Raw genomic sequence first — 25,196 nt, forward strand, 5'->3', positions numbered from 1 at the left:
GGGGGAGGAGAGGGGGAAGAGTAGAGTGGGGGAGGAGAGGGGGGAGGAGGGAGGAGGGAGTGTCGTCAAAACTTTGGACGTTCCTGTCTACATACAGAACATGGCTGCCTCCTTGGCCCATGAACCATCCTCACTCCGTCTGTCACAATCGTCCTCAGAACACCAGTGGGAGCCGGCCCTTCAGCCAATTAATCCTAGCCCACCATACCTGGTCTAGTCTTGGCATCAGCTCCACCTGTGCCTCGTGACTTTGCCCACAAATCATTGTCAGTCTGTGCCTCAAATCTCATCACTGGCTCTCCATAGCTCTCATGGTGAGAGAATCACCAACAGCCATGACTCTGTGAGGCACCAGGGCCTTAATCTGCAGCAATGCCCCCTGGCTGGAGATAACAACCTCCCTGCTGTGGCCAGAATTATGTTTCAATCACCTCCCCTCCTTGTGAACCATGCCAGCCCAAACGCACCCCCCCTCTCCCCAGGTATCAACCTTCTCCTCCCAGGATCCAACTGAATGAACCTTCTCAGCACTGCTTCTGGGCAAGTAGACAGAGAGGATCCAAAACTACAAGGCACTGGCTTAAGAACCATAGGGTCATACAGTGTGGAAACAGGCCCTTCCGCCCAACCTGTCCATGCCGACCAACATGCCCCAGCTACACTAGTCCCACCTGCCCGCACTTGAGTTGAGTTTATTGTCATGTGTACCGAGGTACAGTGCAAAGCTTTTGTTGCATGCTAACCAGTCAGCGGAAAGACAGTACATGATTACAATCGAGCCATCCACAGTGTAGGTACATAATAATGGGAATAATGTAAATGAAGTTTCGAGTAAGATAAAGTCCATCTATCTTTATAGGCTGCCGGTCTCCAATGTGGTAGACAGTAGCTCAAGGCTGCTCTCTAGTTGTTGGCAGGATGGCTCAGTTGGCATTTGGCCCATATCCCTCTAAACCCATCCTATCCATGTTGCTGTCCAAATGCCACTTCAGGGTGGAGATTTGAGAGGAACCTCAGGAGCAACTTGTTCACTCAGATAGTAGTCCATATCTGGAATGAGCTGCCAGAGGAAGCTATAGAAGTGATACAAGTACGACTTTTAAAAGATAGATAACTGGATAGGAGGGGTTTAGGGGGGATATGGCCCAGAATGGTCATCGTGGACAGTGGGTCAAAGGGCCTGTTTCTGTGCTGTTCAGCTCTGTGATAGTCAGAACATTCTTCCCCATGTGTGAATACTGAAACTGTTTGCAATACTCCAGCTCTCTGTACAGCTGCCAAAGACCAGGCCAAAGAGCGGCATGGTGGCGCAGCGGTAGAGTTACTGCCTATTGTTAGAGTAAAGACAGTTATAGTACCTGCCTCAAAGGTTTGTAGGTTAATTGGCTTCTGTAAAATTGTAAATCGCCCCTGGTGCGTAGGATTGCTTTAGTGTGCGGGGATCGCTGGTCGGAGCTGATGGTGGGATGAAGGGCTTGATTCTGCGCTGTATCTCCAAACAAAATGAACCCAAATGCCATATGTATACATCACAGGCCATTGTTCTGAATCACAGGATGCACCTGCATGCACTCGTATTGTGACTACAAAACTCCATGAACAGACTAATAGGGCTGAGCAGAGTCAACATGGACATATGATAGTGGGACATGCCTGATGCATCTGTTGATCTTTCAGCATTGAACCATGCAGCACTGAACCTGCCCTTTCAGCCCACCTCATCCGTGCCTATCCACACCAATCCCATGCAGCACAAATCCTTTGACATTCTTCCTAACTAACTCCCCGTCCAATGCCATTTAAAAGTTGTAAATGTACCTGCCCCTGTCGGAGGACTATCGTGTTCAGGTTTGGTCACCCTGCATATGAAAGATGGGAAGCGCAGAGAAGGTTTACAAGGGTGTTGCCAGGACCCAAGGGTCTGAGCTATCGCCAGAGGTTGGGCAGGCTAGGACTTTATTTCTTGGAGGTGAATAGATAAAGTAAACTGTGCAGGAGGCTGTGTGGGTGATCTTAGAGGGTAGTCATACAGCACGGAAACGGGCCCTCTGGCCCAACTGATCTATGCTGACCAAGATGCCCCATCTAAGCTAGTCTCATTTGCCCACATTTGGCCCATCTCCCTCTAGATCTTCCCTATCTATGTATCCGTCCAGATGTCTTTTAAATGCTGTGATTGTAGCTGCCTCACCTACCTCATAGAACAGCTCGTTCCATATATCCACCACACTTTTATAGAGGTGTAGAAAGTCATGAGGAGATGGGATGGGATGAATGTACAGATTTTAGTCTAGTTCCAACAATAGGGGAATGAAGAACCAGAGGCCATATATTTAAGGTGAGAGGGGAAATATTTTAACAGGTACCCGAGAGGCAACATATTAACTCAGAGCATGGTGGGTGTAAGGAACGAGCTGCCAGTGGAGGTAGTTGAGGCAGGTACAATGTAGAGCTTGTGCAGGGTGGAGGTTTAGGTTCTTGGGCCATTGGGAGCTTGGTTGAGACAGGTGGACCTGCATGAGGGATGGGCTACACCTGAACTGGAGGGCACCAATATCCTTGAGGGGAGGTATGCTCCTGCTATTGGGGAGGATGAGGTGGGGAGAGGTTGGGACCCAGAACGACAATGCAGCAGGTTGGAGGGGGAGTGAGACAGAATGACTTGTAGAAAAGGCAGAGGTTGGAGGCGATGTGTGAGGGCTGGTGAGCTTCACTGCATTCACTTTAATACAAGGAATCCCGTGGTGTGCAGAGGGGCCGAGAGTGTGCATCAACATAGAGTGGGTATCCAATATTGTTGTAAGCAGCACGGTGGCACAGCGGGTAGAGCTGCTGCCTCTCAGCGCCAGAGACCCGCGTTCCATCCTGATTACGGCTGCTGTCTGTATGGAGTTAGCACATTCTCCCCGTGACCGAGTGGGTTTTCTCCGGGAGCTCCAGTTTCCTCCCACATTCCAAAGACGTGTAGGTTTGTAGGTTAATTGCCTTCTGTAAATTATACCTAGTGTGCAGGGATACACCTAGTGATCGCTGGACGGTGTGGACTCGGGCTGAAGGGCCTGTTTCCATGCTGTATCGCTGTGGGAGGAGTTGACAGAGGGGGTGTGGTGGGAGAGCCTTCATCAAGGTTGTTCACACTGAGCTGCCTGGGGATGTCCTCCTGCCGTGACGTGAATCTATGGCAAACTTACACAGGATCGGTGTTGGGTCTGCATGGTGAATGGAGGCTAGGGTTTAAAGATGAGGGGATGGTGAGATGAGATGGACTGAGGGGGTTGGGAAGGGAAGGGTTGAGTCCTGGGGCAGATCAGCCGTGATCATATTGAGTTATGGGGGGGGGGGGGGGGGGGCGAGTGCATTCCTACTGCCCATGGTTTCCTATCTTACTCTCATTAGTACAGGTGTCAGGGGCTATGGGAAGAAGGCAGGTGAATGAGGTCGAGGGTGAAAGGTAGGTCAGCCATGAAAGATGGAGTAGACTTGATGGGTTGAATGGCCCAATTCTGCTCCTTGATGAACCTACTGAAACTGCCCCCCACCTCTGGGCTAGTATCCATCCCCCCGGGTCAGTATTCCCCCGGCGTGGGAGATTGCAACCTTCACGTGGTCTGACCTGTTTCGACGAATGCAATCAACCTGGCGTGCACAATCAAGTAAGATCAAATAGAACAAGTTGTCCTACAACTTTAGGCTGTGCACGCCATACACAAGTATTTCCCCACCAGGGTTTGTATCGCCCCCACTCCCCCTGGGTCAGTCCCCCCCCCCCCCCCCCCACTCACCCCTCTGGCAGCTTCTCCCTGAGCTGCAGCTTGGCCAGTGCGAGGCGCTCTTCTCCCTTGGCCGCTGCTGCCTTCTTCACCACCAGAACCTCTTCTGCATCACGGATAGCCTGGATAAGGAGGGATGCACCGTCAGGCTGCTCTGGGGCGAGGGAGAGGGTAGGGGGGGGTGTGGGGTTGGGGGGGGGGAGGGAGGGAGAGGGGAGAAGGGAGGTGGAGGGGAGAGGGGAGGGGGAAGGGGAGAGGGTAGATGGAGTGGGTAGTTTGGGAGGAGTGGGTATGGGAGGAGGGGAGGAGAGGAGAGGGGAGGAGAAGGGAAGAGGGGAGGAGTGGGGTATAGGAGGAGGAGGTGAGGGAAGGGGGAAGAGAGACAGAAGGAAATCATGAGGAAGTGGAGGGTGGGAATGAGGACTGAGGAGGGGGAGGAGGAAGGGTAGAGGGGAGGGGAAGGTGAGGGAGATGGTGAGTGCAAAGTGGTGAGAGAGGGAGGGTGGGTGTGTGGGAGGCGGTGAGCAGGGGTGAGGGGGGTGGAGGGTGTGAGGGAGGGGGTGTGAGAGGGGCTGAAGGAGGGGGTGACAGACGGTGTGAGAGGGGCTGAGGGCAGGTGTATGTGAGTGGGGGGGGTGGTGTGGGAGGGGGTGGGGAGGTGGGGTGGGAGAACGCAAGGCCGGGCTTGTGTTGAAGTGCTGACTTACCTTTAGTGTGATGTTGGGCTTGCCCATGTTTTGAAGCACACACTTGTCATGCTCATTGATGCGTTTCTGGAGCTCAGCGTAGGCCTTATGCATCTGCGGGAGTGACGGGGTTAGTGTGTGCAATGTCTTGTACCGACACAGCACTGATCCCAGACACCAGTGTGGGCTCTCCCTCCCCCCAGCTCTCAGTTCATGCTGAACCCTGCCTTGTACAACGATACATGGCCTGTCTCAACCTGGCTCCTCAGTATCACCCCTCCCTGACTATCACCACTCCCCCCACTCCCCCAGTATCCCCCATTCCCCCTGTACCCCACTCTCCCAGTACCCCCACTCCCCCAGTACCCCCCTCCCCCACTCCCCCCACCTCCCCCATTCCCCCAGAGTACCCCACTCCCCAAATCCCAGTACCCCCCACCCCTCCCCAGTACCCCCCCCACTCCCACCACTCCCCCATTCCCCCAGTACCCCACTCTCCCCCCACTCCCCACTCCCCCAGTACCCCACTCCCCAGTACCCACTACCCCACTCCCCCCAGTACTGCCCCCCAGTACTCCCCCACTACCCCAATACCCCACTCTCCAGTCCCCCACTCCCCCAGTACCCCACTCCCTCCCCAGTACCCCCACTCCCCCAGTACCCCCCCACTCCCCCACTCCCCAACTCCCCCCACTCCCCCAGTACCCCACTCCCCCGTACCCACCCCCAGTACTCCCCCACTACCCCTCCCCCACTCCCCACCCCCAGTACCCCCACTCACCCCCCAGTCCCCCAGTACCCCACTTCCCCACTCCCCCAGTAACCACTCCCCCACTCCCCCACCCCCCACTCCCCCAGTACCCCTCCCCCACTCCCCCACTCCCCACTCCCCAGTAACCCACTCCCCCACTCCCCCAGTTGCCCCACTCCCCCCCACTCCCCCACTCCCCCAGTACCCCACTCCCCCACCCCACTCCCCCACTCCCCCAGTACACCACTCACCCCCCCAGTACCCCACTCCCCCACTCCCCCAGTACCCCACTCCCCCAGTAACCCACTCCCCCACTCCCCCACTCCCCCAGTACCCCACTCCCCCAGTACCCACTCCCCCCTTCCCCCACTCCCCCAGTACCCCACTCCCCAGTACCCACTCCCCCCCCCCACTCCCCCAGTACCCCACTCCCCAGTACCCACTCCCCCAGTACCCACACCCCCTCCCCCCACCCCCATACCCCCACTCCCCCAGTACCCACTCCCCCAGTACCCCACTCCCCCAGTACCCCTCCCCCACTACCCACTCCCCCCAGTACCCCCCCCCCCACTACCCCAGTACCCACTCCCCCCACTCTCCCCAGTACCCCACTCCCCCCAGTACCCCACTCCCCAGTACCCCACTCCCCAGTACCCCTCCCCAGTACCCCACTCCCCCCAGTACCCCCACTCCTCCAGTGCACCACTCCCTCAGTATACCCCTCCCTCTGTGTCGTGGTGGTGGTGGTGTATCGGAACTGATGACAAAACATACGAATTTGTCGATTTAAATGACTTTTGGCCCCCCCCCATCTTACTGCCTCGTCGTTACTGTCCGGGCCGGTCTTGTCAGAGTGATACAGTGTGGAAACATACCCTTCTGCGCAACTCACTCACAGCAGCCAACATGTCCCAGCTACACTAGTCCCACCTGCCTGCGCTTAGTCCATATCCCTCCAAACCTGTCCTATCCATGTACCTGTCTAACTGTTTTTTAAACGTTCGGATAGTCCCAGCCTCAACTACCTCCTCTAGCAGCTTGTTCCACACACCCACCACCCTTTGTGTGAAAAAGTTGCCCCTCAGATTCCTATTAAATCTTTTCCCCTTCACCTTGAACCTATGTCCTCTGGTCCACGATTCCCCTACTCTGGGCAAGAGACTCTGTGCATCTACCCAATCTATTCCTCTCATGATTTTGTACACCTCTATAAGATCACCCCTCATCCTCCTGCGTTCCATGAACTTGACCCAGCCTACTCAACCTCTCCCTATAGCTCACACCCTGTTTCATGTGGCGTCGGAGGATTTCTACAGCGTCTCGACATTCTGCAGCCTTGAAAGCTGGAGCTGATGAAGCTTCCTTTCTCATGGCAAGACCATAGGGGCATTCCAGCAACACAGACAGCAGAAATCCCTTTCGTTGCTGCAGGAACAGTGAAGACCAGCTGGGGTTATCTGCGAGAATCCGCAGCTCGCCGGGGAATGGTGGAGAGTCGGGATAGCCGGGCTGAAGAGGTGTTGTCGCAGCAGGTTTGGGAGTTGCCATAACCGGATGCTTTCATCTTCATTTTCAACACCACTCATCTCCCTCCCACGAACTGTCCCTTGTTTGTGTGTGAACACTGGCTTCATGCCATTTGACTGTTTGTTGTATGTTTGTTGTTAAATGTAGTGTCTGGTACCATGCCAGGTCAGTGTTCTGGGGGACCAGGGCCTTCAGGGGCTATGCCAAGGCGGCTGCTTCAGCTATTCCTCTTGGGGCCCAGTTCCCCATGAGGAAATGAAATGAAAAATGAAATGATTCAATTTATTGTCATTGTCAGTGTACAGTACAGAGACAACGAAATGCATTTTTAGCATCTCCCTTGAAAGGGAGACACAGGGCGTCGCGGTGTGCCCGCGCCTGCCGCCGTAACATTCCATTACCAGTATCAGTAATGGAACACGCCCTTTGAATGTGGGATCAGGTGCTATGTGCCCCCCCCAAATGAACCTGGTTGTGAGGTTGCAGAGGACGTGGTGGCCAAGCCCGCAGGCATCGTGTCCGTGGGCAGAACGTTCGGGAAGGCCGTGTTCTTCCTGGAGTCCGATGAGGGGTGAATGTGGCTGTGAGTAAAGGGATCTAATGGGGGGAACATTCCTGCAGGTCGCACCCTTGGTGACCAAAGTGCAGTGGGTGGTCCTGTCACCAAATGAGGTCCTCCTTCCCCAACCGGACATCACCCCGATATCATAGAATTTGTGTAAAAAGGAACTGCGGCACGTTCTTTCCCTCCGGTACAAGTTGACTGTGCTGTTGGATTGGGAGGAGGAAGTTGATGGGCACTTCTGTGTCCAGCAGGATGGGTGAGATGTCATCATCTTATGGACATTGCAGTGCCCAAGGTGCCATGCCTGCAAGGAAGTGGGGAATTGCTCCAAATCTCGGGTGGAGGCCTCAGCCTCTGGTGCCACTAAACCTCCTTGCGGCCAAACTTGCAGAGAGATAGACACCCCCCCCACCGATGGCGTTAACTCCCCGGTACATCTGGGGAATGCCCCTCTGCCACTGACCCCAGGGTTGGGATGGAGGTGGAGGAGAGACCAGCGGGTGGGGAAGAGGTAACCGCTGCACAGGGTGGGGCGGGTGTATTAAACAACAAGGTTGTGTCCAAAGATGGGGATGGTGACTCCATCTATAGTGGGCGGGTGGAATGGGACTCCTCAGGCAGTGAGTTAATGGATGTTCTTGCTCCCCCCGTCGAAAGGGCGGCACGGTGGTGGAGTTGATGCCTTACAGCATTTACAGACCCGGGTTCGATTCCGATTACGGGTGCTGTCTGTATGGAGTTTGTACGTTCTCCCAGTGACCACGTGGGTTTTCTCTGAGATCTTCGGTTTCCTCCCACACCCCAAAGACGTACAGGTTTGTTAATTGGCTTGGTATAAATGTAAAATTGTCCCTTGTGTGTGTAGGATAGTGTTAATGTGTGGGGATCGCTGGTCGGTGCGGTTCTGAGTCCCAGAATCACCAGGTTCTGGACCACCTGGAAAGAAAAGCGGGGGAGGATTTCACTGCCTGCGGCTACGGTGGGATTTGGGCAAAGCCCACATCCGCTGCTTCTGTCAGGGGTACACTAGAGGGACGGACAAGTGGCGCAATCCCAGGGTCAAACAGCTCGGCAGTGAGCTGCTCCATTTGGATTTGCGTCTAGGTTTCCAGGGACACGATCCTCTGGCAGGGAACAGCAGGAGAAGGACGAGCGGAAGGAGATGCAGTTAGAGCAATCTCGAGGCCTGTACGTGACGTCGTGGATCCAATTGCTCCATGATTTGGACCATGGTTCACCTTTCTTCTACTCGCTGGAGAAGTGGCGGGGTCTGTCAGCAGTTTGTTGACGATGACTCCTCCGTCACCGAACCAGATGACATCAATGCGGCAGTTTGTTCCTTTTACGGGACCTTGTTCTCATCGGATAGCTCCGGCGGGGATGAGTGCAGTGATCTGTGGGAAGGTCTAGCCATGGTCATCCCGGAGGGTGCCGAGCATCTGGACGCCCCCCCCCCCACTGACCGCGGCCCTCCATCAGCACCGAAGAGGCATATTCCCTGGCCTGGACGACCAGAAGGGTTCCTCTGCACATTCTTGGAGGTCCTGGGGGAGGTCCTGAGGGAGAGCCTGGTGACCGGAGAGATGGCCCTGTCTTAGCGGAGGGCTGCTGTGGTCCTTCTGCCCAAGAAGAGCGATCTCTGCCTACTAAAGAACTGGCGCCCAGTCTCCCTCCTCTGCACCGACTACAAGGTCATTGCCAGGGCAATGGCCAACCATCTAGGTTCAGTGCTGGCCCAAGCGATCCACCCTGACCCGTCTTAGACGGCCCCAGGCCGGTCCATCCAGGACAATATCCATCTGGTCTGGGACCTGGTTTGCCTGGTTCAGGAGACCAGTGTACCCACTGCCTTTCTCTCCCTCGACCAGGAGAAAGCTTTCGACAGGATGGATCACGTGTTTCTCCTGAGGACTGCGGGCGTTTGGGATCGGACCGCACTTTGTGGCCCGGATCCGGCTTTTATATGCCGCCACGGAGTGCCTCGTTAAAGTAAACAAAACCTTGACAGCCCCCATTCCCTACCGCAGAGGAGTACGTCAGGGCTGCCCCATGTCAGGCCAACTATACACCATCTGTGTGGGGCCGTTCTTCAGTCTGCTTCAGTGGAGATTGAGGGGCATGGTTCTATGTGAGGCCGGACATGGAGGTGGTCCTCTCACCCTACGCCGATGAACATCCTCATGATCACCGACCCCTTCGACCTGCAGAGGATGCGCGAGTGCCAACAGGTCTTCTTGGTTGCCTCCTCTGCCAGGATCACCTGGAGGACATGTTCCGGACTCTTGGTGGGTCCCTGGCAGATGGACTCCCTCCCGGAGGTGATGTGGCCTTTCACATGGAGAACCTCGCATTTCCTCTACTTGGGAGTCTACCTGACCGGCAAACTGGCAGGAGCTGGAGATGAAAGTCGTCGCCCGGCTGGGGGAGAGCTTTCCTAACGGGGCAGAGTGTTGGTCATTATCCAACTGGTGGCCTCCATGCTCCGGTACGGATTCACCACCCTGGTCCCATCACACACCTTTGCTGGGATCATCCAGAAGAAGTTGGTGGACTTGTTCTGGGGCAACGGAAAGCACTGGGTCTCTCCAGCGGTCCTGAGTCTCCTGATTGAGGAGGGCGGTCAGTCGCTGGTGTGCATTGGCACCCAACTAGCAGCTCTCAGCCGCAGGACCCTGCAGAGAAATCTGTACTCTGGGCATCCTCCCAGGTGGCACGTGCTGGCAACGCACTTTTTCCAGCAGGTACGTGGACACTGGTGGTGGGCATCAGCCGTGCTGTCCTGCTGGTGATGCCCGGCTTCTACCGGGACCTGCTGAAGGTCTACAACCTGGTTGCGGTGGACCAGGCCCCCCCTCAGCCGGTGGAGGGTGAAAGCCCGGTCATGAGAGCAGCCGGCCCATGTCCCGCCCCATCGGGTATCGGGGAGGCTCAAACTTGTCGAGTGCTCACGGTTCAGCAAACCCCCGCTCAGCTACAAGTACTCATCAGACCCAGGCACCGTAATCCTTCTCAGGAGCTGGTCCTACACAACATGAGCTGCCATTCCTCGACATCCTTCATCTCCCTCCGAGACACAGGGAGGCGTGTCCTATACGGGCTCCTCCTCCACACCCTGCACTGCCTCGCACTGGTCCACAGTCCAGCACAAAATGGCGGTCCCTGTTGCCATTTGGTCATGAAGGGGCCTCCCAGTGGGGTCCCTCTATGCTGGGATTCTGCCCCTCTATATTGGGGACCTGGGGTGGAGGGTTCTGCACTGAGGTGCCCCTGCAACCTGTTTCTCTCGCAGTTCACAGACTCGCCAGCCGCCTGCCACTGTTGTGGGCTGGAAGATTCTATGTACCACGTGTATATGGAGTGTGTGAGGTTGCAGCCCCTGTTCCAACACCTAAAGGGGCTGCTCCTTGCCTTCTGGCTGAACTTCACACCCACTATCCTCATCTTTGGACACCCTGTGCGTGGGGGAGAGGGTAGGGCTGAAGATGTCCTGGTTGGGTTGTTCCTGGGCCTGGCCAAGCTGGTCATCCGCGAGTCACGGCACCAGGTGGAAGAGGTCTCTGCCCGAGCCGGCTGCCTGCCCCTTTACCGGGGTTATGTCCGTGCCCGGGTGGTGTTAGAGAGGGACTACGCGCTGTCCACGGGCACTGGGGGATTTCCGGGACCGCTGGGCACCACAGGGGGTGGAATGTATCCTTAATAGGAATTGCATCATAGTTATTTGAAAATTTAGTGATATATAATTTGATGATTTTGTGTTATGGTGGTGGGTGTGTTACCACGATTTCGGTTTGTGAATAATATTTTGTATCGTAATCGATTAAATTATTTTTGATTTAAAAAAACCCAGAAAAAATAGTGCGCCGTCCCTCAGTGCTGGGAGGATGATAGGACGGGGTGAGGGGAGAAGAGAGTTGTGGCGGGATCACTGTGATGGAGGGGTCACGGTGTGGGGAAGGGAGGGTCACTGTGGGGGGGGGCGGTCACTGTGGGGGCAGGGGTCACTAGTGACCGGCCAGATCAGTGGTCTCCCCTGGCGAGGGGTATGGGGGACCGCACGGGGGTGGGCGGGTGGGGGGTAAGCTCGATGTTCTCCCCTGGGAGGGGGGTCACCACTGCAACACTCACCTCTTGCTGGTTGCGGTTCTGCTCCTTCTCTATTTCTGACACCTGGGTCTGGATCCTGGAGAGGGAGGGATGAGGCGGGTCAGGGGTCACATCCCAGGGGTTAGCCACTCATCACCTCCCCTGTTCCCCTTCACCCCCCCCGTACTCTCCTCTCTCCCTGTCCCCTCTCTCCCCCTGCCCCCTCACCCCTTCCTGTCCCCTCCTCTCTCTCCGCTGTGTTCCCTCTCCTCCCTGCCCCTCCTCTCTCCCTCACCCTGCTCTCCTCTCTCTCCCCCTCCCCCCCCTCCCCTACTCTCCCCCCTGCCCCCTCTCTCTCCCACCTCCCCCCTCTCTCCCCCTCCCTCTCTCTCCCCCTCTCCCTCTCCCTCTCTTTCCCTTTCTCTATCCCTCTCTTTCCGTCCCCCTCCCTCTTTCTCCCTCCCCCCTCCTCTCTCTCCCCCTCCCCCCCCTCTCTCCCTCTCCCCCTCCCCCCTCCCCCCTCTCTACTCTCCCCCTGCCCTCTCCCCCTCCTCTCTCCCCCTCCTCTCTCCCGCTCCCCCCTCCTCTCTCTCCCCCTCCCCCCTCCTCTCTCCCCTTGGACCCCTTCCCACTCCCCTCCACTCTGCCCCCGCCCCCTCCCTCCCACCCCCTGCGGGGTGATGACCCCCACCCTGACCCCTGACCTGTCGGCTTCCTCCCTCTGCTGCTGCTGTTCTGCAACCCGCCTGCGCTGGACCTCGGCTTCCATCTTCTCCCTCAGGACCTCGGTGTGGCCAATTTCCCAGTCCTGTAGGATTCTGGTGGTGGAGTCTGTCGATGCAATCTGCCCACCGCCACAGGGAACGTCAGGAACCAGGAACCAGCCCCCTGATCCTCCCCACCCGCCCCAAAACTCACTGCCAACCGCCCCACCCCAACCCTCCCCACCCCAACCCTTCCCACCGTCCCCCACCCTACCCGCTGCCCCTTCTCACCCTAGCCCACCCCATATTCCTATCCATGTACCTGGCCAAATGTCTTTTGAACATTGTGATTGTACCTGCCTCGACTACCTCTTCCAGCAACTCGTTCCATACACCCACTCTCCCTGCTGGAAGAGTTGCCCCTCAGGTTCCTATCAAAGCTGTCCACACTCACCTTAAACCCATGTCCTCTGCTTCTTGATTCCCCTACTGGGTAAAAGGCTCTGTGCATTCGCCCCATAATTGATACACTTCGATAAGATCACCCCTCATCCTGCAGCGCTCTAAGCAGCAGTGGGGTGAGCAGAACGATGTTGAGCTGAAGCATGGCCAGCTCTGCTCTGCCCACTCTGCCCCTTGCAGCGGTGGCTTTGTTAGTGCAGACTCTGCCTCGTGCGTCTGTGTAATGGTGGAGGGTTCCCACAGCTCAGGCACCCACCCATGTGTGTGTGTGTGCAGCCCCAGTGTGAACGGCACCCGGTGACTGTGTCCTTACCTCTCCTGGGACCATGCCGTCCTCTGCATGGATGCGAGGGTCTGCTCCGTTCTGGAGTAGGATCTGAATGGCTGCCACGTGGCCCCCAAACGCTGCCCGATACAGAGGAGTCCGTCCATACGCACCCTGACACAGACCACAGGGTCAGTCTATGTGGACACGGGCAGCACATGGACATGGACCACAGGGTGAACACGGGCAGCACATGGACACAGACCACAGGGTGAACACGGGCAGCACATGGACATGGACCACAGGGTGAACACGGGCAGCACATGGACACAGACCACAGGGTGAACACGGGCAGCACATGGACACAGACCACAGGGTGAACACGGGTAGCACATGGACACAGACCACAGTGTGAACACGGGTAGCACATGGACACAGACCACACAGTGTGAACACGGGTAGCACATGGACACAGACCACAGTGTGAACACGGGCAGCACATGGACACAGACCACAGGGTGAACACGGGCAGCACATGGACACAGACCACAGGGTGAACACGGGTAGCACATGGACACAGACACACAGTGTGAACACGGGCAGCACATGGACACAGACCACAGTGTGAACACGGGCAGCACATGGACACAGACCACAGGGTGAACACGGGCAGCACATGGACACAGACCACAGGGTGAACACGGGTAGCACATGGACATGGACCACAGGGTGAACACGGGTAGCACATGGACACAGACCACAGGGTGAACACGGGCAGCACATGGACATGGACCACAGGGTCAGTCTGTGTGAACACGGGTAACACATGTACATGGACCACAGGGTGAACATGGGTAGCACATGGACACAGGCCACAGACACGGGAACTACTTGGTATGACGGGAATTGGTTAGGATACACTGAAAATTATATTTAAAGCGTTGACGGTGGATTTAAAGGTCGCATGGATAAACTCCAAAAATTTGTTCATCCCTGTCTGGCGAAAAAATAAAACAGGGAAGGCAGCTCAACCGTGGCTAACGAGGGAAATTTAGGATAGTGTTAAATCCACTAGTCACTGAAAGTTGGCATGCAGGTACAGCTGGCAGTGAAGAAAGCTAATAGAATGTTGACCTTCATAACAAGAGGATTTCAGTAAGGAGTAAAGAGGTTCTTCTGCAGTTGTATAGGGCTCTGGTGAGACCACATCTGGAGTATTGTGTACAGTTTTGGTCTCCTAATTTGAGGAAGGACATCCTTGTGATTGAGGCAATGCAGTGTAGGTTCACAAGATTGATCCCTGGGATGGCGGGACTGTCATATGAGGAAAGATTTAAAAGACTAGGCTTGTATTCACTGGAGTTTAGAAGGACGAGGGGGATCTATAGAAACATATAAAATTATAAAAGGACTGGACAAGCTAGATGCAGGAAACATATTCCCAATGTTGGGTGAGTCCAGAACCAGATGCCACAGTCTTAGAATAAAGGGGAAGCCATTTAAGACTGAGGTGAGAAAAAACTTTTTCAACCAGAGAGTTGTGAATTTGTGGAATTCCCTGCCACAGAGGGCAGTGGAGGCCAAATCGCTGGATGGATTTAAGAGAGAGTTAGATAGAGCTCTAGGGGCTAGTGGAGTCAAGGGATATGAGGAGAAGGCAGGCACGGTTTATTGATTGGGGACGATCAGCCATGATCACAATGAATGGTGGTGCTGGCTCGGTTTTTTACACAGTGAGTGGTGAATCTGTGGAATTCTCTGCCACAGAAGGTAGTTGAGGCCAGATCATTGGCTATATTTAAGAGGGAGTTAGATGTGGCCCTTGTGGCTAAAGGGATCAGGGGGTATGGAGAGAAGGCAGGGATGGGATACTGAGTTGGATGATCAGCCATGATCATATTGAATGGCGGTGCAGGCTCGAAGGGCCGAATGGCCTACTCCTACACCTAATTTCTATGTTTTTATGCGGACCCGTGGACTTCATGACACAGGAGTACATGTGGACTACATGCGACACAGTACATGTGGACACGGAGACTACATGAGACATGGAGATGGAGAAAGATAACGCAGGGAGTACATGGGGTCACAAGGATGCAGAGACATAACCAAAACTTTGATTAGGCCACATTGGAGTTGTGGTCACATCATTACAGGAAGGATGTGGATGGAGGCTTTGGAGAGGGTGCAAACAGGTTTACCAGGATGTGGTTTGGATTAGTGGGCATCAGCTATAAGGAGAGGTTGGACAGACTTGGGATAGTTTTCTCTGGAACGTCGGGTATGGAGGGGAGACCTGATAGAAGCCTGTTCCAGTATTAAACTGTTCTATGTTCTATTTTGTATGTGGGGAAAATGGGACAAATGAGAACATGGGATGCAGGGAGGTACCACTGGTAGCACATGGGGACATGGAGACCTAGACATGGAACCCTGGACATACGTGGGACAGGAGGTTCATGGGGAGGGGTGCGGAACAGGGCAGGTAACTCTGGACATATACGTGGGGACATGGGCAGGTACACAGAGGGTACAAGAGTCTGAAGAAGGGTCCCGATCCGAAACGTCACCCATCCTTTTTCTCCAGAGATGCTGCGTGACCCGCTGAGTTACTCCAGCACTCAGTGTCTATCTTAGATGGGGGCCACAGTGTGTGGAGCGGGGAGGGGAGAGAGGGGGTGTGGGGTGTGGGGAGCGGGGAGGGGAGTGTGGGGGAGAGGGGAGGGGGTGTGGGAGCGGGGAGGTGGGGAGGGGGGTGGTGGGGTTGGGGACGGGGAGGGGGGTGTGGGGAGCGGGAGGTGGGGAGGGGGGTTGTGGGGTGTGGGGAGCGGGGAGTGAGTGGGGGGGGGGTGTTCTCTTGGGGAGCGCGGAGGGGGGTGTGGGGAACGGGGGGGAGGGGGGTGTGGGGGAGCCGGGGAGGGGGGTGTGGCCCTTGTGGGGAGGGAGGGGGGTGTGGGGAGCGGGGAGGTGGGAGAGGGGATGATCAGGGTGATGGGGTGTGGAGTGGTGGGGAGGTGGGGAGGGGGGTGTGGGAGCGGGGAGGTGGGGACCTAAGTTCTATGTTTTTTTGGGGGAGCGGGGGACTTCATGTGGGGGGGTGTGGGGGGTGTGGGGAGCAGGTGGGGGAGGGGGTGTGGGGTGTGGGGGAGCGGGGAGTGTCGGGGTGTGGTACAGTGTGGGGAGGTGGGGGTGTGGGGTGGGAGGGGGGTGTGGGGACATGGGGAGGAGAAAGAGGGGGAGAGGGGGGTGTGGGGTGTGGGGAGCGGGAGGTGGGGACAAGGTTGTGGAAGTGTGGGGCGCGGAAAAAAGGAGGGTTGGGGTGGGTCTGTGGGGAGCGGGGAGGTGGGGAGGGGGTTTGTGGGGTGGGGTGTGGGGACGGGAAAGGAGGTGGAGGGGGGCTGTGGGTGTGGGTGTGGGGTGTGGGGTTACCGGGGAGGTGGGGAGGGGGTGTGGGGTTGTGGGGAGCGGGGAGGGTGGGAGTCGGGGGTGTGTGGGGTGGGGGGAGCAGGGGAGTGGGGGTGTGGGGTGGGGAGACTGGGGATGTCGGGTATGGGGGTGTGGGGTGTAGGGGGGTGTGGGGCGGGGGAGTATAAGGTGGGGGGGGGGGGGGGGGGTGGTTTGGGTGGGGGGGACGGGGAGGTGGGGAGGGGGGTGTGGGGGTGTGGGGTGTGGGGAGCGGGGAGGGGGTGTGTGGGGTGTGGGGAGCGGGGACGGGGGGTGTGGGTGGGGTGGGGTGTGTGGGAGCGGGGAGGTGGGGAGGGGGGTGTGGGGTGTGGGGTGTGGGGTGTGGGGTGTGGGGTGCAGGGGGAGCGAACCACTGGAGGGGGGAGGGGGGTGTGGGGTGTGGGGTGTGGGGAGGGGGAGGGGGGTGTGGGGTGTGGGAGCGGGGGAGGTGGGGAGGGGGGTGTGGGGGTGTGGGGAGACAGGGACCTGGGGGGGGAGGGGGGGTGTGGACACGGTGGGGAGGGGGGAGGGGATGTGGGGAGGGGGGTGGGGGGAGCGGGGAGGGAGGGGGGTGTGGGGAGCGGGGAGGTGGGGAGGGGGGTGTGGGGAGGGGGGTGTGGGGAGCGGGGAGGGGGGTGTGGGGTGTGGGGTGTGGGGAGAGGTGTGGGAGGGGGGTGTGGGGAGCGGGGAGGTGGACAGGGGGGTGTGGGGAGGGGGGTGTGGGGAGCGGGGTGTGGGGGAGGTGGGGAGGGGGGTGTGGGGAGCGGGGAGGAGAAGGGGAGGGGGGTGTGGGGTGTGGGAGGTGGGGAGGGGGGGTGTGGGGAGGGGGGTGTGGGGAGGAGGTGGGACCCTGGGGAGGTACACAGAGGGGAGCGGGGAGGGGGTGTGGGGAGAGGGGAGGGGGGGGGTGTGGGGAGCGGGGAGGTGGGGAGGGGGGTGTGGGGTGTGGGGTGTGGGGAGGTGGGGAGGGGGGTGTGGGGAGCGGGGACTGGGGGGGGGGGTGTGGGGTGTGGGGAGGTGGGGAGGGGGGTGTGGGGAGGGGGGTGTGGGGAGCGGGGAGGTGGGGGGGAGGGGGTGTGGGGAGCGGGGAGGGGGTGTTGGGGGAGCGGGGAGGGGGGGTGTGTGGGGAGCGGGGAGGTGGGGAGGGGGTGAGGGGGCGTGGAGGGGAGGGCGGGTGGAGAGGTGACCCTGCTGACCCCCCCCCCCCCCCTCCTCCCACCGGTTACCTTGGAGTTGGGGTTGGCTCCTTTCTCGATGAGGAATTGGATGGCATTAGGGTGCCCCCCCCAGCCGCCTCTGACAAGGGGGGTGCTGCCGTGTACGTCGGTGCAGTCCTGTCATGTCCAGCTGGTGCCTCTGCCTCACCACCTGCCCCATGGCATCGAACGCCACACCATTCCTTGTGTCCAACTCAGATACCTGCACAGCAGCAAACAGCAGCTCAGTGGCAGCTAGCAGCCACACCGACTGTTCCTCCCTTAGCCCCCACTGACCCATCCCTCCCCTAGCCCCCCACTCACTGTCCCCATCCCCTGTACCCTAGCCCCCACTCACTGTCCCCATCCCTGTCCCCTAGCCCCCCACTCACTGTCCCCATCCCTGTCCCCTAGCCCCCCATTCACTGTCCCATCCCTGTCCCCTAGACCACCACTCACTGTCCCCATCCCTGTCCCCTAGCCCCCCACTCACTGTCCCATCCTGTCCCCTAGCCCCCTCACTGTCCCCATCCCTGTCCCCTAGCCCCCACCCTGACCGTCCCCTCACCACTGTCCCATCCCTGTCCCCTAGCCCCCACTCACTGTCCCCATCCTGTCCCCTAGCCCCCCACTCCTGTCCCCATCCCTGTCCCCTAGCCCCCCTCACTGTCCCCATCCTGTCCCCTCACTCTGTCCCCCCCTGTCCCCTAGCCCCCCATTCACTGTCCCCCCCTGTCCCCTAGCCCCCATTCACCCCCATCCCTGTCCCCTAGCCCCAACTCACTGTCCCCATCCCTGTCCCCTAGCCCCCCATTCACTGTCCCCATCCCTGTCCTGTAGCCCCCATTCACTGTCCCCTCCCCTAGCCCCCTGTCCCCTCCCTAGCCCCCCATTCACTGTCCCCATCCCTGTCCTGTAGCCCCCCATTCATTGTCCCCTCCCCTAGTGTCCTATTTACTGTCCTCTCCCCTTCCCACCCATTCACTGATTCGGTCATGTCCCTACCCTCAGCCGCCCACTGAGCCCACCCAAAGTACATTTCAGGCAGGTCTGGTAAATCTCCTCGCCCCTCTCTATTGCTGCCACATCCTTCCTGCAATGTGGCAACCGGAACTGAATTCTCCTACTTTCCCAATCACTGGGTGAGTCCTAATAAGCGAGTTCGGTATTCCGACTGCACATGCTCAGGTCTTGGGTCACTCGCGACAAGCATTCAAGGCAGCTGTGCTGTTGCGTGTGTGAAGGCCTGCGTTCCGTCCATGGTTGGGGTTGGGCCCGGGTGTCCGCGCTGCGGGTGCTGTTGAGTTGCTGCTGGGCCATACCCGTCCCCTCCTGGGTGTCGTGTCCCGTCCCTGTCCGGGTGTGGCCGGGGTGGCCCTGGGCTGGCGGGGCACCGGCCCGGGATGGTCACGGTCTTGCAGCCGGCACGCGGGGAGGGGAAGGTGGGGGAATGCTGGCTCCAGCTCGGCTCTGCCTGTCCCGCTGGGTTGGCCGGCAGCCCTGGATTGACCGGCGGGCCGGGGACCGTCGGCTGCGCCACTCGCCTTGTCCAGTGGCTGTCGGTAGCCACCTCGGTGCCGGCGGGGGCCGAGCACCAGTCATCGACGGTGATGCACACAGGGGTGCTGCGGTGGCTCGGCTGGTCAGGCAACATCTCTGGAGAAGAGTCTCGACCCGAGATGTCACACGTTCCTTTTCTCCGGAGATGCTGCCAGTCCCGCGGAGTTGCTCCAGCGCTTTGTGTGGGTCCCCATTGATGGCTGGTGCTTGACTTTTGCTGGCGCCAGGGCGGTTGGCCGGCGGCCGCTGGGTGGGGCGGGGGTTGCGGAGGGTGGTCTCCGGCCCCTCGGGGAGCAGGTTCCTCAGGAGTTGGAGCGGGGTTGGGCAGGGGTTGGCACTTTTTCTCCAAGCTGGCTGTGGGCCGCTGCTCCGGGCTGGTATCCTGCCGGTCCGGGGTCGCCCCGGACGTTGCCATCCGCCTCCCTGGCGGGGATGGGACACTCGAGGGAGGAGGGGGGGGCCGGGCGGGAAGTGAGGCGGTCCAGTGGCGGTTCGGCTGCGCTTGCGGCGCCAGGGACCCAGGCTGCGGATGAGGCGCGGGTCTGTGTCCGCGCAGCAGCACAGCTACCGAGAATGTCCCTCCCACTCGCATCTGCCCCCTCTCTCTCGCTGTTACATCCCGCTCTCCCGCTACCTGGAACCCCTGCTCCTCAGATTAAATATATTTTTACACTAAAATTATAAATAAAGATAAGAATGTATACAGTTTATACAGCCAGCACTGTGTTTGCTTTTCCCTTATAGCGAATGAACTTTGACAAATCCCATGATTCATTGCGTTTTTTGAAATACCGAACTCGCTGATTCCCATTTATCATTTACAGGGAAGCTTTCTGTATTTGCAATTTACTGCTGCCCTCCTCTAATCTCTCATTTCCTGCATCCTTCCCCTTTCCTATTTATTCCTCTGCTCTGCCTATTTCCAGACCTGAGGTGTGCTTTCCATACATGGTGAGTGTATGGGGAGAAGGCAGAATGGGGTTAGAAGGGGGAGATAGATACTCCTATCACTTATGACCTTGTTGCATACATTGGATTTTCTTTATCCACACTTTCTCTAGAACTGGAACACTATGTTGTTCTCTTTGCACTACCTGTTGTGCTTGTGTATGGCTTGACAGTACTGTGCAGTCGGATGTGGTTGTGTAGCACACTAACAAAGCTTTTCACTCTATATCGCTAGAGGTGACATTATTAAACCAAACCAAGCAGAGGGAGCAGATGGCCACATATTGCCTGCAGAGGGCAGCAGGTAACTGTGCTCGCACTAAAATCTCATCTCTATTTTCTGTCCCAATTTATTTTAAATGCCAGAGAGATGTATAGTCCAGAAACAGGCCCCGGTTTTGAACACCTCATCCTGGGCGCAGATGCGGGCATGGACAGAGGAATTGGGAGTAGGGGATAGAGTCATTACAGGAAGCAGGTTGGGATGAAGTATAGTCAAGATAGCTATGGGAGTCAGTAGGTTTGTAGTAGATGTCGGTCAATAGTCTGCTTCCTGTGATGGAGACAGTGAGATCTAGAAATGGTAGGGAGATGTTTGAGATAGTCCAGGTGAATTTGAGTGCAGGATGGAAATTAGTGGTGAAGTTGGTGAAGTCAGTGAGTTCTGCATGGGTGCAGGAGGGAGCACCAATGCAGTCGGCAATGTAGCGGAGGTAGAGTTTGGGGATAAGTCCAGTGTACGCCTGATCCTACCTGATCTCCTGGTGGCTCAGCACTTCACCTCCCCCTCCCATTCCTAATTTGACCTTGCTGTCCTCTCCATTGTCAGAGTGAGGTCCAGCGCAGATTGGAGGAACAGCACCTCATATTTTGCTTGGGTAGTTTACACCCCAGCTATATGAACATTGACTTCTCTAACTTCAGAGAGACTTGCGTTCTCTTTCCATCCCCTCCCCCTTCCCAGTTCTCCCGCCATTCTTACTGTCTCCGCGTACATTCTATCTTTGTTCTGCCCACTCTCCTGACATCAGTCTGAAGAAGAGTCTCGACCCAATACGTCGCTCATTCCTTCCCTCCAGAGATGCTGCCTCACCCGCTGTTACTCCAGCATTTTGTGTCTAATTTTGTTTCAAACCAGCATCTGCAGTTCTTTCTTACACATCTTGCTCTATCTATGGCTACAGTCCACACTGGCATGTGAGATTAGCATGGATGGGTGCTGGTCATGATGGTTAGCATGGTGCTAATGGTCTATGGATCACCTGGGGGGGTCTCCATTCCCTCTGCGTTGCCTTGATCACCTGCTGTCTACATTCCCCCTGCGTTGCCTGGATCACCTGTTGTCTACATTCCCCCTGCATTACCTGGATCACCTGCTGTCTACATTCCCCCTGCATTACCTGGATCACCTGCTGTCTACATTCCCCCTGCATTACCTGGATCACCTGTTGTCTACATTCCCCCTGCATTACCTGGATCACCTGTTGTCTACATTCCCCCTGCATTACCTGGATCACCTGCTACCTCCATCCATTCCCACTGGTCAGAGCCTGCCCAGCTCACCTCCTTCAGTATGCTCTGCATCTCCTCCACGTCTCCCTCAAATGCAGCTTCCAGCATGCGGACCCTGCGCTGCTGCTGCTCCTGCTTGCGTCGCCGCTCCTGCTCCTCCTTCTCGCGCTCCCTTGCAGCTGCCTCCTGCTCCCTCTTCACCAGTGCCACATACGCCTGTAGTACAGAGAGCGGAGTTACTGCCACCCACTGTGGCCAAATCAATCACGCTGCCCTGTCTGACCAGATGAACCGCCAGGGACCTGTAACAAGGTGGTGGGACTAAACCCCTCCCCCCCATTATAGCAAACCCCCGGGTTCACAGCTCACTCGAGGAACCAGAACACTCCAGTGTGGAACTGAGTGTGCGGGGTATTGAGGGGGTGGGGTAATGGGGGGGGGTACTGGGGGAGTGGGGGGAGGGGGTACTGGGGGAGTGGGGGAGGGGGTACTGGGGGAGTGGGGGAGTGGGGTACTGGGGGAGTGGGGGCAGTGGGGGGTGTGGGGGAGTGGGGGAGTGGGGTACTGGGGGAGTGGGGGAGTGGGGTACTGGGGGAGTGGGGGAGTGGGGTACTGGGGGAGTGGGGGAGTGGGGGGGTGGGGGACGTGGGGGGTAGTGGGGGGAGTGGGGCACTGGGGGAGTGGGGGAGGTGGGGGAGTGGGTACGTGGGGGAGTGGGGGAGTGGGGGGTGGGGTACTGGGGGAGGGGTAGTGGGGGAGTGGGGGGAGTGGGGGAGTGGGGGGGGTGGGGGAGTGGGGTACTGGGGGAGTGGGGTACTGGGGGAGTGGGGTACTGGGGGAGTGGGGGAGTGGGAGTGGGTACTGGGGGGAGTGGGGTACTGGGGGAGTGGGGGAGTGGGTACTGGGGGAGTGGGGGTACTGGGGGGAGTGGGGGAGTGGGGCACTGGGGGAGTGGGGGGAGTGGGGTACTGGGGGGAGTGGGGTACTGGGGGAATGGGGTACTGGGGGAGTGTGGGGTACTGGGGGAGGGGGGTACTGGGGGAGTGGGGGATGTGGGGTACTGGGGGAGTGGGGTAATGGGGGAGTGGGGGAGTGGGGGTACTGGGGGAGTGGGGGAGTGGGGTACTGGGGGAGTGGGGTACTGGGGGAGGGGGTACTGGGGGAGTGGGGTAATGGGGGAGTGGGGGAGTGGGGTACTGGGGGAGTGGGGGAGTGGGGTACTGGGGGAGTGGGGGTACTGGGGGAGTGGGGTACTGGGGGAATGGGGGGTACTGGGGGAGTGGGGGGGTAATGGGGGAGTGGGGGAGTGGGGGTACTGGGGGAGTGGGGTAATGGGGGAGTGGGGTATGGGGGGAGTGGGGTACTGGGGGAGTGGGGGTAATGGGGGAGTGGGGGAGTGGGGTACTGGGGAGTGGGGTACTGGGGGAGTGGGGTACTGGGGGAGTGGGGTACTGGGGGAGTGGGGTAGTGTGGGGAGTGGGGTACTGGGGGAAGTGGGGGAGTGGGGGAGTGGGGGTACTGGGGGATTGGGGGGGTACTGGGGGAGTGGGGGAGTGGGGTACTGGGGGAGTGGGGGAGTGAGGTACTGGGGGTGTGGGGTACTGGGGGAGTGGGGTACTGGGGGAGTGGGGGAGTGGGGGAGTGGGGGGTACTGGGGGAAGGGGGGTACTGGGGGAGTGGGGTAATGGGGGAGTGGGGGGAGTGGGGTACTGGGGGAGTGGGGTACTGGGGGGAGTGGGGTACTGGGGGAGTGGGGGAGTGGGGGGAGTGGGGGACTGGGGGGAGTGGGGGAGTGGGGGTACTGGGGGAAGTGGGGGAGGGGGGTACTGGGGGAGTGGGGGACTGGGGGAGTGGGGTAGTGGGGGGAGTGGGGTACTGGGGGACTGGGGGAGTGGGGGAGTGGGTGGGGGGGAGTGGGGTATGGGGGAGTGGGGGAGTGGGGGAGTGGGAGAGTGGGGTACTGGGGGAGTGGGGGAGTGGGGAGAGTGGGGTACGGGGGGAGTGGGAGAGTGGGGGGGGAGTGGGGGAGTGGGGGGGAGTGGGGAGTGGGGGAGTGGGGTGCTGGGGGGTGGGGGGAGTGGGAGAGTGGGGGAGTGGGAGAGTGGGGGAGTGGGGGCTGGGGGAGTGGGGGAGTGGGAGAGTGGGGGAGGTGGGGTACTGGGGGGGGGGGGGGGGGAGTGGGAGAGTGGGGGAGTGGAGAGAGGGGGATGTGGGTACTGGGGGAGTGGGGAGAGTGGGGGAGTGGGGGAGGGTGGGGGAGTGGGGTACTGGGGGAGTGGGGTACTGGGGGAGTGGGGAGAGGGGGGAGTGGGGTACTGGGGGAGTGGGGGAGGGGGAGGAGTGGGAGTGGGGGAGTGGGGTACTGGGGGAGTGGGGGAGTGGGGGAGTGGGAGAGTGGGGGAGTGGTGGGAGTGGGGGAGTGGGGGGGTACTGAGGGAGTGGGGAGTGGGGGAGTGGGGTACTGGGGGAGTGGGGGAGTGGGGGAGTGGGGGGAGTGGGGAGTGGGGTACTGGGGGAGTGGGGGGAGTGGGGTACTGGGGGAGTGGGGGGTGGGGGTGTGGGGGAGTGAGGGAGTGGGGGAGTGGGGTACTGGGGGAGTGGGGGAGTGGGTTACTGGGGGAGTGGGGGAGTGGGGGTACTGAGGGAGTGGGGGGAGTGGGGTACTGGGGGAGTGGGGGAGGGGGTACTGGGGGAGTGGGGGAGTGGGGTACTGAGGGAGTGGGGGAGGGGGGGGGTAGTGGGGGAGTGGGGAGTGGGGGAGTGGGGGAGTGGGGTACTGGGGGCAGTGGGTACTGGGGAGTGTGGGGGACTGGGGGAGTGGGGGAGGGGGGAGTGGGTACTGGGGGGAGTGGGGTACTGACAGAGGGACGGTACGGAGGGCGGGGTGGTGAGGGAGGGCCGGTACTCGGGGGGCGGAACTGAGGGAGGGTTCTGCACCGAGGAGTTCCCTGCAAACTGTTTCTCTCGCGGTTCACAGACTCACCAGCCGCCTGCCACTGTTGTGGGCTGGAAGATTCTGTGTACCACGTGTATATGGAGTGTGTGAGGTTGCAGCCCCTGTTCCAACACCTGAAGGAGCTGCTCCTTGCCTTCTGGCTGAACTTCACACCCACCATCCTCATCATTGGACACCCTGTGCGTAGGGGAGAGGGTGGGGCTGAAGATGTCCTGGTTGGGTTGTTCCTGGGCCTGGCCAAGCTGGCCATCCGCGAGTCACAGCGCCAGGTGGACGAGAGCTCTGCCCGCACCCTTTTCCATGATCATGTCCGCCCCCGGGTGTTATTCAAGAGGGATTACGCACTGTCCACGGGCACTCGAGGGGATTTCTGGGGTCACTGGGCACCATGGGCGGTGTAATGTATCTTTAACATGGATGGTGATCTAGTTCTACAGTAATTTATTTGATATATTTGTTTGACGCATTATGGTGGTGGGTTTTATTTTGACTTATTTCAATAGACAATAGACAATAAGTGCAGGAGTAGTCCATTCAGCCCTTCGAGCCAGCACCACCGTTCAATGTGATCATGATTTTCATACTGTAAGTATTATTGTATATAATTGATTACATTATTTTTGGTTAAAATAAAACTGAGGGAGGGACGGTACTGAGGGAGCGCTGCACTGTGGGAGGGGCAGCATAAAGGGGGTGTTGCAACATTGGACATGTTGGTCAATGATTATAACACTGTAGAAGGGCAGGAATGACTGGGGCTGGAGGAG

At 58.7% G+C, this 25,196-nt stretch overlaps 1 protein-coding gene across 1 annotated transcript in view; it reads right to left on the minus strand.

The window, feature by feature from the left end:
• LOC129716156 (IQ motif and ankyrin repeat domain-containing protein 1-like) overlaps positions 1 to 25,196 on the minus strand; it is an 86,507-nt gene that overhangs the window by 11,138 nt on the left and 50,173 nt on the right. Inside the window, 9 exon segments of the mRNA XM_055666038.1 lie at positions 80 to 87; positions 3,792 to 3,892; positions 4,478 to 4,570; positions 11,425 to 11,479; positions 12,087 to 12,226; positions 12,862 to 12,987; positions 17,484 to 17,591; positions 17,593 to 17,676; positions 21,525 to 21,689. Coding sequence (XP_055522013.1) covers positions 80 to 87; positions 3,792 to 3,892; positions 4,478 to 4,570; positions 11,425 to 11,479; positions 12,087 to 12,226; positions 12,862 to 12,987; positions 17,484 to 17,591; positions 17,593 to 17,676; positions 21,525 to 21,689 — 880 coding nt within the window.

The sequence above is a fragment of the Leucoraja erinacea genome, chromosome 2 (genome assembly GCF_028641065.1).
Source record: "Leucoraja erinacea ecotype New England chromosome 2, Leri_hhj_1, whole genome shotgun sequence".
NCBI lineage: Eukaryota > Metazoa > Chordata > Chondrichthyes > Rajiformes > Rajidae > Leucoraja > Leucoraja erinaceus.